We start from the raw sequence: 14,312 nt of genomic DNA on the forward strand, positions 1-14,312 counted from the left end.
CCGCACTGTCAGAGGGTCAGTACTGAGGGAGTGCCGCACTGTCAGAGGGTCAGTACTGAGGGAGTGCCGCACTGTCAGAGGGTCAGTACTGAGGGAGTGCCGCACTGTCAGAGGGTCAGTACTGAGGGAGTGCCGCACTGTCAGAGGGTCAGTACTGAGGGAGTGCCGCACTGTCAGAGGGTCAGTGCTGAGGGAGTGCCGCACTGTCAGAGGGTCAGTGCTGAGGGAGTGCCGCACTGTCAGAGGGTCAGTACTGAGGGAGTGCCGCACTGTCAGAGGGTCAGTACTGAGGGAGTGCCGCACTGTCAGAGGGTCAGTACTGAGGGAGTGCCGCACTGTCAGAGGGTCAGTACTGAGGGAGTGCCGCACTGTCAGAGGGTCAGTGCTGAGGGAGTGCCGCACTGGCAGAGGGTCAGTGCTGAGGGAGTGCCGCACTGTCAGACAGTCAGTACTGAGGGAGTGCCGCACTGTCAGAGGGTCAGTGCTGAGGGAGTGCCGCACTGTCAGAGAGTCAGTACTGAGGGAGTGCCGCACTGTCAGAGGGTCAGTGCTGAGGGAGTGCCGCACTGTCAGAGAGTCAGTACTGAGGGAGTGCCGCACTGTCAGAGGGTCAGTGCTGAGGGAGTGCTGCACTGTCAGAGAGTCAGTACTGAGGGAGTGCCGCACTGTCAGAGGGTCAGTGCTGAGGGAGTGCCGCACTGTCAGAGAGTCAGTACTGAGGGAGTGCCACACTGTCAGAGGGTCAGTGCTGAGGGAGTGCCGCACTGTCAGAGGGTCAGTAGTGAGGGAGTGCCGCACTGTCAGAGAGTCAGCACTGAGGGAGTGCCGCACTGTCAGAGTGTCAGTACTGAGGGAGTGCCGCACTGTCAGAGAGTCAGTACTGAGGGAGTGCCGCACTATCAGAGGGTCAGTACTGAGGGAGTGCCGCACTGTCAGAGGGTCAGTACTGAGGGAGTGCCGCACTGTCAGAGGGTCAGTGCTGAGGGAGTGCTGCACTGTCAGAAGGTCAGTGCTGAAGGAGTGCCGCACTGTCAGAGGGTCAGTGCTGAGGGAGTGCCGCACTGTCAGAGGGTCAGTGCTGAGGGAGTGCTGCACTGTCAGAAGGTCAGTACTGAGGGAGTGCCACACTGTCAGAGGGTCAGCGCTGAGGGAGTGCCGCACTGTCAGAAGGTCAGTGCTGAGGGAGTGCCGCACTGTCAGAGGGTCAGTACTGAGGGAGTGCCGCACTGTCAGAGGGTCAGTACTGAGGGAGTGCCGCACTGTCAGAGGGTCAGTGCTGAGGGAGTGCTGCACTGTTGTAGATGCTGTCTTTTGGTTGAGACATTGCCTGCCCTCCTGGTGGAATGGCTCGAATTGAAAGCTGAACGGGGATATCACACCAGTTTCCTGGGGCCGATACGCATTCTTGAATCAACATCACAAAGAGCAGATGATCACTGCTGCCTGTGGAAATTTGCTTGTGCAAATTGGCTCCCACATTTCCAACGTTACAACAGCAACCAAACATTAAATGTTGCTCATTTCCTGTACAGCATTTTGCGAAGTCTGGTGGTCTTGTAAAGGGTTAGAAAAATGTAAACCCTTCTTGACCTTGTGAAGGGGGCAGCAGGCAGTGGCTGGATTGGGTGGGTAGATGTAAGACTCACTTATCTGCCCAGACGCCTCCGGGAGTTTCCTGGCCTCGTTTAATGGTGTGGAGATGGGACAGATTTTCAGCAAGATGATAGTTCAGCCAGTCTACGTTTCCATATCTGAGGCTGAACCAATCTCCTCCCAGGGAAGGATATTATTAAACTAGAAAGAATGCAGAAAAGATTTACTGGGATGCTACCGGGACTTGATGGATTGAGTTATAAGGAGAGGCTGGAGTGTAGGAGGCTGAGGGGTGATGTTATAGAGGTCTATAAAATAATGAGGAGCACAGATCAGCTAGATAGTCAATATCTTTTCCCAAAGGTAGGGGAGTCTAAAACTAGAGGGCATAGGTTTAAGGTGAGGGGGAGAGATACAAAAGGGTCCAGAGGGGCAATCTTTTCACAGAGGGTGGTGAGTGTCTGGAACGAGCTGCCAGAGGTAGTAGTAGAGGCGGGTACAATTTTGTCTTTTAAAAAGCATTTAGACAGTTACATGGGTACGATGGGTATAGAGGGATATGGGCCAAATGTGGGCAATTGGGATTAGTTTAGGGGTTTAAAAAAAATGGCAGCATGGACAAGTTGGGCCGAAGGGCCTGTTTCCATGCTGTAAACCTCTGTGACTCAGTGACACAGTGAAGTTCCAGGATCCTGGTTTTTTTAATGCTGGATCTGAATCTCCAGATTTGGGCACACGGCCAGATGATGCAAACACCTACCCGGCTCCTGTAATCCAACCAATAGTCATCATCGCCTCTGAACTGCCAAATACAACCGGTGCCGGCGACGGGTGGTGGAGATAGAGTCAGGTTGGCATCCAAAACGCTGCAGATTCCAAAATCAACAGGACATACTTTTTAAATTTTAAAGTTAGTGCCTTTCCTTCTCATTACCCTCCTTCCTCTTTCTCCCACCCTTAAAAATCCACTGGATCAAAAGACAACTCTGGCAGACGATACAGGCAAGCAACCCAAAAAGGGAGAAGATTTGCATTTATATAGCACCTTTCACGTCCCCACGAGGTCTCAAAGGGCTTCACAGCCAGTGATGTTTTCCTCAAGTGTGGTCACTACTGGAACGTTGGAAATGTGGCAGTCAGTTTACACACAGCAAGATCCCATAAACAGCAATGTGATACCGACCTATCAGCTTTGTTTAATTTTCGGATGAGGGATAAATATTGACCAGGACACTGCCCAAACTCTCCATGTGCGAATAGCGGCTTTGGGATCTTTCAAGTCCACCTCGAAGGGCGGAGAGGGATTTGGCATCTCTGGCGCACCAGCACTCCCCTGGTACAGCGCTGCTCCGGGAGTTCCGTCAATGCTGACCGTTAACATTTGCCACCAGGTGTCAACATCATTTTAACAATGACTTTTCCTTGAAGTTTTCCTGTCTCAGAGGGTATCGCTCGATCGGGACTTGTCCACGCTGCCTGTCACTTACTGTCTATCCCTCTGCCCCTTGATGTCAAATATTTTTGACTTCATCCAGAATAACCCCCTGCACTGCCGGACCCCCCCTCCTTGCACTGCCCCACTCCCTCACCCTCCGCCTCCTCCCACCCTTCGCCCAACTCCCCCAACCCAAAGTCTCCCAGTTCACGCCCCGTTCATGTCTCTCTCACTTTCAGCATGTAATCCAGGCTGATGCTCCAATGCAGTCCTTCAAGAGGTGGCACCTGTCAGATGCTATTGGTGGGATCTTGCTGTGCTCACATTGGTTAATGTTTATGCCTAAACCATAACAGCAGCTACACTTAAAAAAGGTCAACCATGAACTGTAACATGTAACCCTTTCTTTCAATAATTTAATTCAAATTGAGGGGATCCTTTTGAAACTGTTACAGTTCCTGGCCGTGTACTGGTCTTTGACTCTGACGGAGGAATGGCCTTTTCTCCAGGATTGAATATTTCCATGGATTTATCCCGAGGATAGAGTGGTTTCTCTGAAGCTATGGATGCTGGGTAATGATCTCTCCATTTTCCTGAATGTTTTACAGTAAGCACAATAACCATTTTGAAAATAAGGAGATGTACAAATTGGTAAAAAATATTTTTTTATTCATTTGTGGGACATGGGTGTCGCTGGCTGGCCAGCATTTATTATCCATCCCTAGTTGCCCTTGAGAAGATGATAGTGAGCTGCCTTTTTAAACTTCTGCAGTCCATGTTAAAACTGACAGAGTGTATTGTTGTCCAGGGATAAAGCCATCCGATTTTTAAAAATTCTCATCTCGTTTTCAAATTCCTCTGAGGCTCCCACTTGACCTCCAACTTGATCTCTGGAACTTTCTACAGCCCTGGTGCCCCCTGGGAGGTCCGCACTGCTTCAATTCCGGCCTCTTGAGCATCCCCAATTTTAATCATTCTCCAATTGGTGGCTGTGCTTTCAACTGCCTGAGCCCCAAGTTCTGGAATCTCCTCCCTAAAACTCTCCAACTCTTCCCCCTTTAAAACACTCCTTAAAACCAACTACTTCCTGTTAACTTTTTGATCTCTCTACTATCTAATGTATTACCCTAATATCGTCCGAATATGTGGCTCAGTGTGGCATCTTGTTTAATATTTGCTTCTGTGAAGCGCCTCGAGATGTTTTATTACATCAAAGGCGCTATATAAATGCAAGTTGCTGTTTCAGAATAAATCGTTTCAACATTCCATGACTGCTCAGATTAAAAAAAAGGGAATTTTTATCTTTGAAGCTGCACTAACCTGTTTGCGTTCTGACTCTCTGGAGTAAACCGTGACCTCCTCCTGACCTTTCTCGTCATACCCGTTTGAACATTAGTCTGAATCATTGCTAAGAGAGTGGAGGAGGAAAGAGAAATACCTGTTGTATTGACAGACCAGACAGGCACGGGCTGTACACACTGTTCCACATGAATTGTACTAAACAATCTTCATACCTGGGAAATTAATAGTGTAACTTGAATTTCCGACTTGAAACCGATAGATACTTTGAGGCGCCGTCTGAAACTGGTGTTCTAAATCAGAACTTGTAACTGTTGATGTTTTGCGGCCAGTGCCCTTGGAAAAAGAAACAGATGTTTTAGCAGAATTGGATTTCAGTGAACATTTGTTACGGTAGCACAATGGTTAGCACTGCTGCTTCACAGCTCCAGGGACCTGGGTTCGATTCCCGGCTTGGGTCACTGTCTGTGTGGAGTTTGCACATTCTCCTCGTGGCTGCGTGGGTTTCCTCCGGGTGCTCCGGTTTCCTCCCACAGTCCAAAGATGTGCGGGTTAGGTTGATTGGCCATGCTAAAATTGCCCTTAGTGTCCTGGGATGTGTAGGTTAGAGGGATTAGTGGGTGGATATGGGGATAGGGCCTGGGTGGGATTGTGGTCGGTGCAGACTCGATGGGCCGAATGGCCTCTTTCTGTGCTGTAGGGTTTCTAAGATTTCTTTCTTCTTCTAAGATTTGTGATTGGATTTTACAACCACCTCAGAACCCGTCAAATCTGAATGGAAGCAAGACTCCGCAATCCCAATGGACTGCCTTAGGAGAAGGATTTCTGTAAGGATGTGATCAGACTCAACGGGGTTGGTTTAGCTCACTTGGCTGGGCAGCTGGTTCATGCTGCAGAGCGATGCCAACAGTGTGGGTTCAATTCCTGTACCGACTGAGGTTATTCATGAAGACCCCGCCTTCTCAACCTTGCCCCTTGTCTGAGGTGTGGTGACCCTCAGGTCAAATCACCACCAGTTAGCTCTCCTCCTCAAAGGGTTGAGCAGCTGTGGTCATCTGGGACTACGGCGACTTTACTGACCAGACTCAAGAGGCTACAGAGGAGATTTACAAAGGTGTTGTCAGGGTGGAGAATTTTAACAATAAGAAGCTTTTACATAGGCCAGAGTTGTCTGTAATCTTACCTGAACTCCATACTCTCTCCAGAAATGATCATCCAGAAAATACCAGCTGTATTCACTCATTTCTTGAGCCTGTGGGAATTCCAGCCTTTGCAGTTTGAAACTGTTCCCAACAATCTCCATCTTGTCAAAGTCGAGATGGATTGTTCTGCAGATGAACAGGAAGACAAAAGTATGTCTGGAGTTAGAACAGTCGGTATTCACTGATACAGCACAAAAGGAGGCCATTTGGCCCATCACTTCTGTACCAGTTCTTTGAAAGAGCAGTTGTCCTCAGTCCCACATCCTCCACTTTTTATCCTCAAGCCTGTCCATTATCATCCAACTCCCTCGTTAGGGACCAGATCAGAAACCCCAGAGTATATTGTAAAGTCAGACTAGAACCCAACAAATTTCTATTTTGGCATTAATGTGAGAATAAGATGTTTCACTCCAGGCGCGATTCTACTGACAAACAAGGGAGCTTTTATCAAAACAAACTTCCTTTAACAACACACTTTAACTAAAACAAATGAATTAGCTTAACCTTTAACAATTGAACAATACTTCAACATGACAAGATGCAAATGTTAACTGCTAACCTATCACTGAGTTCCGATCAAGCAATATTCCTCTTATAGACTTAAACCCCCTCTTTAATATTAGTTGGCAAAACACAGGCATACATGCTGCAGTAACTGAGGTTACCAGTCCTAGAGCTTTCAGAACAGCTCTGGAGAGACAGAGAGACACCTGTTTCTTCTGGCAGCCACAGCAACAACCGCTTGATTTAAAAAAAAAGAAACTGAAAACACTACAGGCGAGATTCTCCGGCCTCCCAGTCGCGTGTTTCCCGCCGGTGGAAGGTGGTGTATTGTTTGCTAGCAGCAGGATTCTCTGGTCCCACCACTGTCAATGGGAATTCCCATTGATGTCACCTCACGCTGGGAGGAAACTCGCGAGTGGGGGAGCGCTGCTAGCGGGTCTGGAGAATTCCGGCCTATTTCTTTCCTGCAAGCTTAGCTCCTCCCATTAAGCACATGGTTCTGTCCCTGTCAATCAACCTAATCAAAATTCAACACTGCAACCCCCGGGAGAGACCCAAGTAAACACAAATGCATTAGCTCTGCTTAAAACAAACACTCCATGTATAAAATGAGTATTTATCCTGTTCTCCCAACTACCAATTTAAAGGTTTTCTTAGACCAATTGGCACTTTGCAAAACAGATCTGAATTCTAAACACACCCCTTACAGGAAACGTGACACACATACATTTCTTAAAGGCACAGTATCATCACACCCCGGACATTCTCTCTTCCACCTTCTTCTGTCGGGAAAAAGATACAAAAGTCTGAGGTCACGTACCAACTAACTCAAGAACAGCTTCTTCCCTGCTGCTGTCAGACTTTTGAATGGACCTACCTTGCATTAAGTTGATCTTTCTCTACACCCTAGCTATGACTGTAACACTACATTCTGCACTCTCTCCTTTCCTTGCTTTGTTCTGTATAGCGCGCAAAAAACAATATTTTTCACTGTGTCCCAATACATGTGACAATAAATCAAACCAAATCGAAAATTCCACCACCTTTCCAGTTAGAAAGTTCCAGATCTTTACAACTCTCAGACTATTGGAATTTCTCCCGAGAGACCAATGAGTTTAAACCCAGGGCCCCTGTTTATTGCTGCACTCACCCAGGGAAAAGCCTCTGGGTCGCACTTACCCATACTGAGCAGTGTGGAGGTATATTCCTTCCGCTGTTGGCAATGTGTACTGTGCTTCAATGATCTCATCGTGGGCTACATCCAACCATTGGTCCCCACTGTGAATCTGCCACTGGAAGGCTTTCACACCCAGACTGCTCTCTGCAGCTATCAAAGTAATAAGAAAAAGAATAACTTACTTATACTTACAAGGCATCTCTCATACTTCACATTGTCTCAAATGTTTTATTACCAAGCTTTGTAACATTGGAATTGCTTCAGGCAATTTGAGTACAGCACTGTTGTAATGACAAGATAATATTATTATTGATCTTGGATTTACTGTGGGATAAATATTGATGAGGGAACCAAACTCACCTGGTCTGCTTCAAAATGCACCATGGGATTGTTTTTCTTCCAGTGGAGATGGTTTAATGTCTTATCCAGAAGGTAGCCCTACAACAATCCCTCAGTACAGCACTGGTGTGTTAGGCTGAAATTTGTACTCAAGACTTCGATTGACTTTCTAGTTCAAAGGCAAATGTGCTGATAACTGAGCCACATTTGACACAATCTGCATTGCTGTCGAGATAGTCATTGGGTTGTAACTTCTGAGCTCCAGGGTGTCTTGGCTGGCAGGGGGGAAGCAGAACCCCAAAGACACCCCCTGAGCCGGGAACTGTACCCCTCTGTTCAGGGTGTTCCCAGGTAAGGTTTGTACAGCAATTGCCCTGCATTGGGAAACAGCTGAAAATGTGATTTTAATCACAAACTTCAGATGGTTCTGATTGAGAATAATTACCAAGAAAAAGTTAGAAGAGTTAGAACCTCTTCTAGATTCTGGGGAACTATTGTGCAGAGCTACACCGACTTTCCCCAACTCCCAGTGTTCTCTCCTGTACCCCACCCCCACCACCCTCCCTCAATCATCCTCCCCCCACCCCCCCACCAACTACTTTTGCCCCCAATGGGACTGCCACCTGCCCCCAAATTCCCAGGGGGCACCCCCCCACTCCCCAACTTCCCCTCCCCCTAGGGACCCACACCTCCCTCCCACACCTGACTTCCCCAAGCCCCCGAACAATCTCCTCACCCCCAGTCTTGGCCTTATCTGACCTGACACTCCTTTCCCGACTGGCAGATACCATCTCACCCCAATTACCCATCACCCCCCCCACCCCCCCCCCCCCCCCACACCCCCCACCCCACCTCCTGAATGGTTAACACGGTCAAGTTGCCATTTTGTACTAACACTGGGCTCAGGAAGTTATTTTGCATTCTCTATTTTATAATCATTCACATGTTTTAATCTAGAATTACTGTATAATTAGTATACAGCCAGAAGCAGATGATTACCTTGCTGTACAGCTGAAGAATAAGTCATTAATCAAGTAGTTACTAAGGCTTAATTTAATTTAGATAAATGCGAGATGATGCATTTTGGTCGATCGAACCAGGGCAGGACTTACTCAGTTAATAGTAGGGTGTTGGGGAGAGTTATAGAACAAAGAGATCTAGGGGTGTTGGGGAGAGTTATAGAACAAAGAGATCTAGGGGTACAGTTTAATAGCTCTTTGAAAGTGGAGTCACAGGTGGACAGAGTGGTGAAGAAGGCATTCGGCATGCTTGATTTCATTGGTCAGAACATTGAATACAAGAGTTGTGATCTCTTGTTGAGGTTGTACAAGACATTGGGAAGGCCACACTTGGAATACTGTGTACAGTTCTGGTCACCCTATTATAGAAAGGAAATTAAACTAGGAAGAGTGCAGAAAAGATTTACTAGGATGCTACCGGGACATGATGGATTGAGTTATAAGGAGAGGCTGGATAGACTGGTACTTTTTTCTCTGGAGTAAAGGAGGCTGAGGGGTGATCTTATAGAGGTCTATAAAATAATGAGGGGCACAGATCAGCTAGATACTCAATATCTTTTCCCAAAGGTAGGAGAGTCTAAAACTAGAGGGCATAGGTTTAAGGTGAGAGGGGAGAGATACAAAAGTGTCCAGAGGGGCAATTTCTTCACACAGAGGGTGGTGAGTGTCTGGAACAAACTGCCAGACGTAGTAGTAGAGGTGGGTACAATTCTGTCTTTTAAAAAGCGTTTAGACAGTTACATGAATAAGATGGGTATAGAGGGATATGGGCCAAATGCGGGCAATTGGGACTAGCTTAGGGGTTAACAAAAGGGGTGGCATGGACAGGTTGGGCCGAAGGGCCTGTTTCCATGCTGTAAACCTCTATGATTCTATGGCTGGCTAATATTCTTATGTTTAAAGTTCACATTTTGCTTTGGGCGCTGTCTGGGGGACAGAGAGCACTCGCGCACTGTCCTTGCCTGTCTAGGGCAGGTGATAATAGAATAAATAATATCTTGACCAAATTCAGGTAAAGAAATATCATGAACTGTTTCATTGTTTAACTTCATGAACGTAAGTGGTTAACTCCAATAAAATTAACCCAGTAACAGCAATGACAAACTGGCCGATGACAGCAGGCGTGATTTGCAATGATGTAATGCTCAAGGGTTAAGAAGTGGCTTTAGAGAGGCAGCTTGTTGCTGGGAATTGAACTGTATTTCTGGTGGTTACTGCTCCCTGGGTCGGGGGCGGGGGGGGTGGGGGTGTGGGGGTGTGGGTGATGGCGGGGGTTCTGCAAATCTCTGTCAGTTTGGAAACCTGTGGAAGGTTCACACTTCTACCTGGGATCATCGTCCAATTGCGCTTGTGAAAGTTGATCATGTATCTCATAAATATACCTTTCTCTTTTAAATAAACTTTGATATTATTTGTTAATTCAGAGTCCTGCCTTACCTAATGGCCAAAGCCTCTTTTGAACTAAAACATTTTCGAGGGTCACTTTGGAACTGAATAATTTGGTTCATGCAACAAAATTAAACTGAGTCTAATTTTGAGTTACAAATCTCTGTAAAACTGCCAGTCCTATTACTCCTCTCTATCGCAGGGTCCCCACTGTTCGCACTGGAGCTAGACCAATGACCCAGATATCATGAGTACAATGTCACCCTCATGTTGTGAAATAATTCAATAATTGCTGTAAACTAAAAGGTGGCAATAAGAAAAATGAGGCAAGTTGCTAATTGTTGTAAAAACATCAACTAGTTCTCAAATGTCTTTCAGTGAAGGGAATCTGTCAGCCTGACTAAGCCTGAGCTTCTCCTGGCAATATAACAAGGTAGGCTAGATCCTCTGGAGTAGGTCAACCCCCGAGAGCAACAACAACTCATTTCCATTGATATTGTGCCTTTATTGTGGTTAAACATTTCAAGCGCGTGATTATCAAACTAAATTTGACACCAAGCCACAATGAGGAAAGCTTGGTCAAAGAGATGCTTTGAAGGAGTCTCCTAGAGGTGCTTAGAGAAAGTAAAAGAGATGGAGATATGCGGACAGGGGGTGGTTTTTCTGAAGCTTAGGCCCCAGGCAGCTGAAGAACAGACACCAATGACGGAGTGAAGAATTGGGGCGCCCAAGAGGTCAGAATTCAAAGGTTGCGCAATCCAGGAGAGTTGTTGTGCTGGAGAAGATGACAGGGATAGGGAGGGATGGGGTGAGGCCTTCCAATTACAGGCCCAGCTGAAAGCTGCATCACAAAGATCTTGGGAATCAAAAGGGTGGACAAGAGTACCCATCGTCCCATCCACCCCCCCACCCCTCAGAGCTTCCCATCCACCCTCTTAACCACGCACCCATCCTCCCAAACACCCCCTCCACCCCACCCCACCCTCTGGCAGGTGGTTGGGAATCACTCCCATAGTGCTGGATGTTATAGTGTGAAGCTGGATTGGAATTGTGCCGTTTGGGGATTGCAGCCGGAGTGAGAGTGTCTCCCGCACGGAGCTGCACAACTCACCGAACTCGGTCGGTTCTTGAAGCATTTTTTTGTGTTGACTCAGATTCTTGTGAATTGACAAATCTGAAAACAACTCAATCCTCCTGTTCCAGGGACTGGGAACTAAAACCTGCAGCTGTGAATCTGATGAATAGTTCCCATCCAAAATGTGAATTCACAAATTTCACAGTTTTGTCCAAAGCTATTTCACAGATAGCATGACCCTGACCTTTGACCTGTCCTCTCTTTTGCTTCCTAGGTCATTCTACAGGGCCTTTTTTCCATGATTTGGAAGAAGGTGTAACTGGTGTTATCAGCAAGTTTGCGGATGACACGAAGATGGCTGGACTTGTGGATAGCGATGAGCATTGTCGGGCAATACAGCAGGATATAGATAGGCTGGAAAATTGTGCGGAGAGGTTGCAGATGGAATTTAATCCAGATAAATGCGAAGTGATGCATTTTGGAAGAAATAATGTAGGGGGGAGTTATACAATAAATGGCAGAGCCATCAAGAGTATAGAAACACAGAGGGACCTAGGTGTGCAAGTCCACAAATCCTTGAAGGTGGCAACACAGGTGGAGAAGGTGATGAAGAAGGCATATGGTATGCTTGCCTTTATAGGATGGGGTATAGAGTATAAAAGCTGGAGTCTGATGATGCAGCTGTATAGAATGCTGGTTAGGCCACATTTGGAGTACTGCGTCCAGTTCTGGTCGCCGCACTACCAGAAGGACGTGGAGGCGTTAGAGAGAGTGCAGAGAAGTTTTACCAGGATGTTGCCTGGTATGGAGGGTCTTAGCTATGAGGAGAGATTGGGTAAACTGGGGTTGTTCTCCCTGGAAAGACGGAGAATGAGAGGAGATCAATTAGAGGTGTACAAGATTATGAAGGGGATAGATAGGGTGAACAGTGGGAAGCTTTTTCCCAGATCAGAAGTGACGATCACGAGGGGTCACAGGCTCAAGGTGAGAGGGGCGAAGTATAACTCAGATATTAGAGGGATGTTTTTTACACAGAGAGTGGTGGGGGCCTGGAATGCGCTGCCAAGTAGGGTGGAGGCAGACACGCTGACATCGTTTAAGACTTACCTGGATAGTCACATGAGCAGCCTGGGAATGGAGGGATACAAACGATTGGTCTAGTTGGACCAAGGAGCGGCACAGGCTTGGAGGGCCGAAGGGCCTGTTTCCTGTGCTGTACTGTTCTTTGTTCGTTTTCTTCCTGTTTCGAATCAGGATTCGCCAGGGGTGAGTTTGGTCTTTGGTCCAAGCCTGAAACCTGTGATAGTGAAATTCAGCCTGTCCTAAACCCGCCAACTTTTCCTTTCCACTTCCTGACACTCTTCCCCAAGTCTCAAACTCTTTATCCTGCCACCCCCTCCCCTAGAAAAACCCAATGCCAACTATATACCTACAACATGTTGCATTTATATAGTACCTTTAACATGGTAAAATCTAAAAAATTAAATGTGCTCGTTAATTTTCAAAACTATGAGTGTTCTGGAGAGTGTAGATAGGGAGAAACTTTAGCTATTGGTGAGAAATAGAAGGCACAGATTTACGGTGATTGGCAAAAGAACCAAAGGCAACATGAGGAAAAACAATGTTTTCCACAGCGAGAGGTTAGGACCCAGGCTGGAATTTTACTGCCCTGCCAGCCATTGGAATTGGAGCGGGTGAGGGGTGGACATTGGAAAGGTCCTTAACCTGGGGCGGGATTTTACGGTTTCAGGATGAACAAGGCCGTAAAACCCCACCCGCAGTGTCTGAGAGGGTGCAGTGGAGGCAGATTCAATCGTGGCCTTAAAAGGTGAATTGGATAAACACCTGAAGATGAAAATAAATGTGGGGTTTCAGAGAAGGTGCAGGGAAGTGGAACTAGTTAAATTACTTCCACAAAGATCAGGCACAGACTCGATGGGCTGAATGGCCTCCTTGTGTGCCACAAATGTTCTATGATTCCCTGTCACAAGGCGTTTCACTGGAATCAAACAAAACTTAACAGCCAATCACAGAAGGAAATATTAGCAGAGGTGACGATGAGTTTGGTGAATGTTTTTAAAGAGGTTTTTAAAGAATTCCAAAGCTGAAGGTTTCAACAGCTAATGGCACCAGCCCCAATTCCCCACAGCCCCCCAATGCTTGTTGACCTGGGGGCACGGTGGCACAGTGATTAGCACTGCTGCCTCACAGCACCAGGGAACCAGGTTTAATTCTGGCCTTGGGTGGAGTTTGCATGTTCTCCCCATGTCTACATGGGTTTCTCTGGGTGCTCTGGTTTCCCTCCACAGATGTGGAGATGCCGGAGTTGGACTGGGGTGAACACAGTAAGAAGTCTCACAACACCAGGTTAAAGTCCAACAGGTTTATTTGGTAGCAAATACCATAAGCTTTCGGAGCGCTGCTCCTTCGTCAGATGGAGTGGAAATGTGCTCTCAAACAGTGCACAGAGACACAAAATCAAGTTACAGAATACTGATTAGAATGCGAATCCCTAAAGCCAGCCAGGTCTTAAAGGTACAGACAATGTGGGTGAATAGGGGAATTGTCTGTACCTTTGTCTGTACCTTTGTCTGTACCTTTAAGACCTGGCTGGCTGTAGGGATTCGCATTCTAATCAGTATTCTGTAACTTGATGTTGTGTCTCTGTGCCCTGTTTGAGAGCACATTTCCACTCCATCTGACAAAGGAGCAGCGCTCCGAAAGCTAATGGTATTTGCTACCAAATAAACCTGTTGGACTTTAACCTGGTGTTGTGAGACTTCTTACTGTGTTCCCTCCACAGTCCAAAGATGTGTGGGTTAGGTGGATTGGCTATGCTAAATTCTCCCTCAGTGTCCCAAGCTGTTCGGTGGATTGGCCGTGGTTAATGCTCAGGGTTTGTCTAAGATTATCTTTCGGAGGGTTGGTGCAGACTCGATGGGCTGAATGGCCTCCCTCTGCACTTTAGGGATTCTATGGATTAACCCATTATCCTCCTCCAGGTACCGTGACCACAGACTCCCATTGGATTATGTTGGGAAGTGTTGCAATTGCTTGCTGAGGCTTTCTGCAGTGAGGCTGACCCACTCTCACCCCCAGTGTCTGAAAGGCGTGTTGATTCTGGTGCATTGACCCAAACAGGTGCCGGAGTGTGGGGACTAGGGGAATTTCACAGTAACTTCATTGCAGTGTTAATGTAAGCCTTACTTGTATCTAATAAATAAACTTTATTTTAATGTCTGGTTAAACAATGGACGCACCTCCCGTGCTCACCAAGTCCTGA

The 14,312-nt window shown here is 47.0% G+C and overlaps 1 protein-coding gene across 1 annotated transcript in view; it reads right to left on the reverse strand.

Annotated features, from left to right (window-relative positions):
• LOC144499037 (uncharacterized) overlaps positions 1-14,312 on the reverse strand; it is a 78,312-nt gene that overhangs the window by 13,035 nt on the left and 50,965 nt on the right. Inside the window, exons 17-21 of the mRNA XM_078221090.1 lie at positions 7,213-7,360; positions 5,511-5,655; positions 4,543-4,663; positions 4,349-4,436; positions 2,354-2,459 (exon numbers count right to left, since the gene is read on the reverse strand). Coding sequence (XP_078077216.1) covers positions 2,354-2,459; positions 4,349-4,436; positions 4,543-4,663; positions 5,511-5,655; positions 7,213-7,360 — 608 coding nt within the window. The remainder of the gene's footprint in view (positions 1-2,353; positions 2,460-4,348; positions 4,437-4,542; positions 4,664-5,510; positions 5,656-7,212; positions 7,361-14,312) is intronic.

The sequence above is a fragment of the Mustelus asterias genome, chromosome 9 (genome assembly GCF_964213995.1).
Source record: "Mustelus asterias chromosome 9, sMusAst1.hap1.1, whole genome shotgun sequence".
In the NCBI taxonomy this organism is placed as follows: domain Eukaryota; kingdom Metazoa; phylum Chordata; class Chondrichthyes; order Carcharhiniformes; family Triakidae; genus Mustelus; species Mustelus asterias.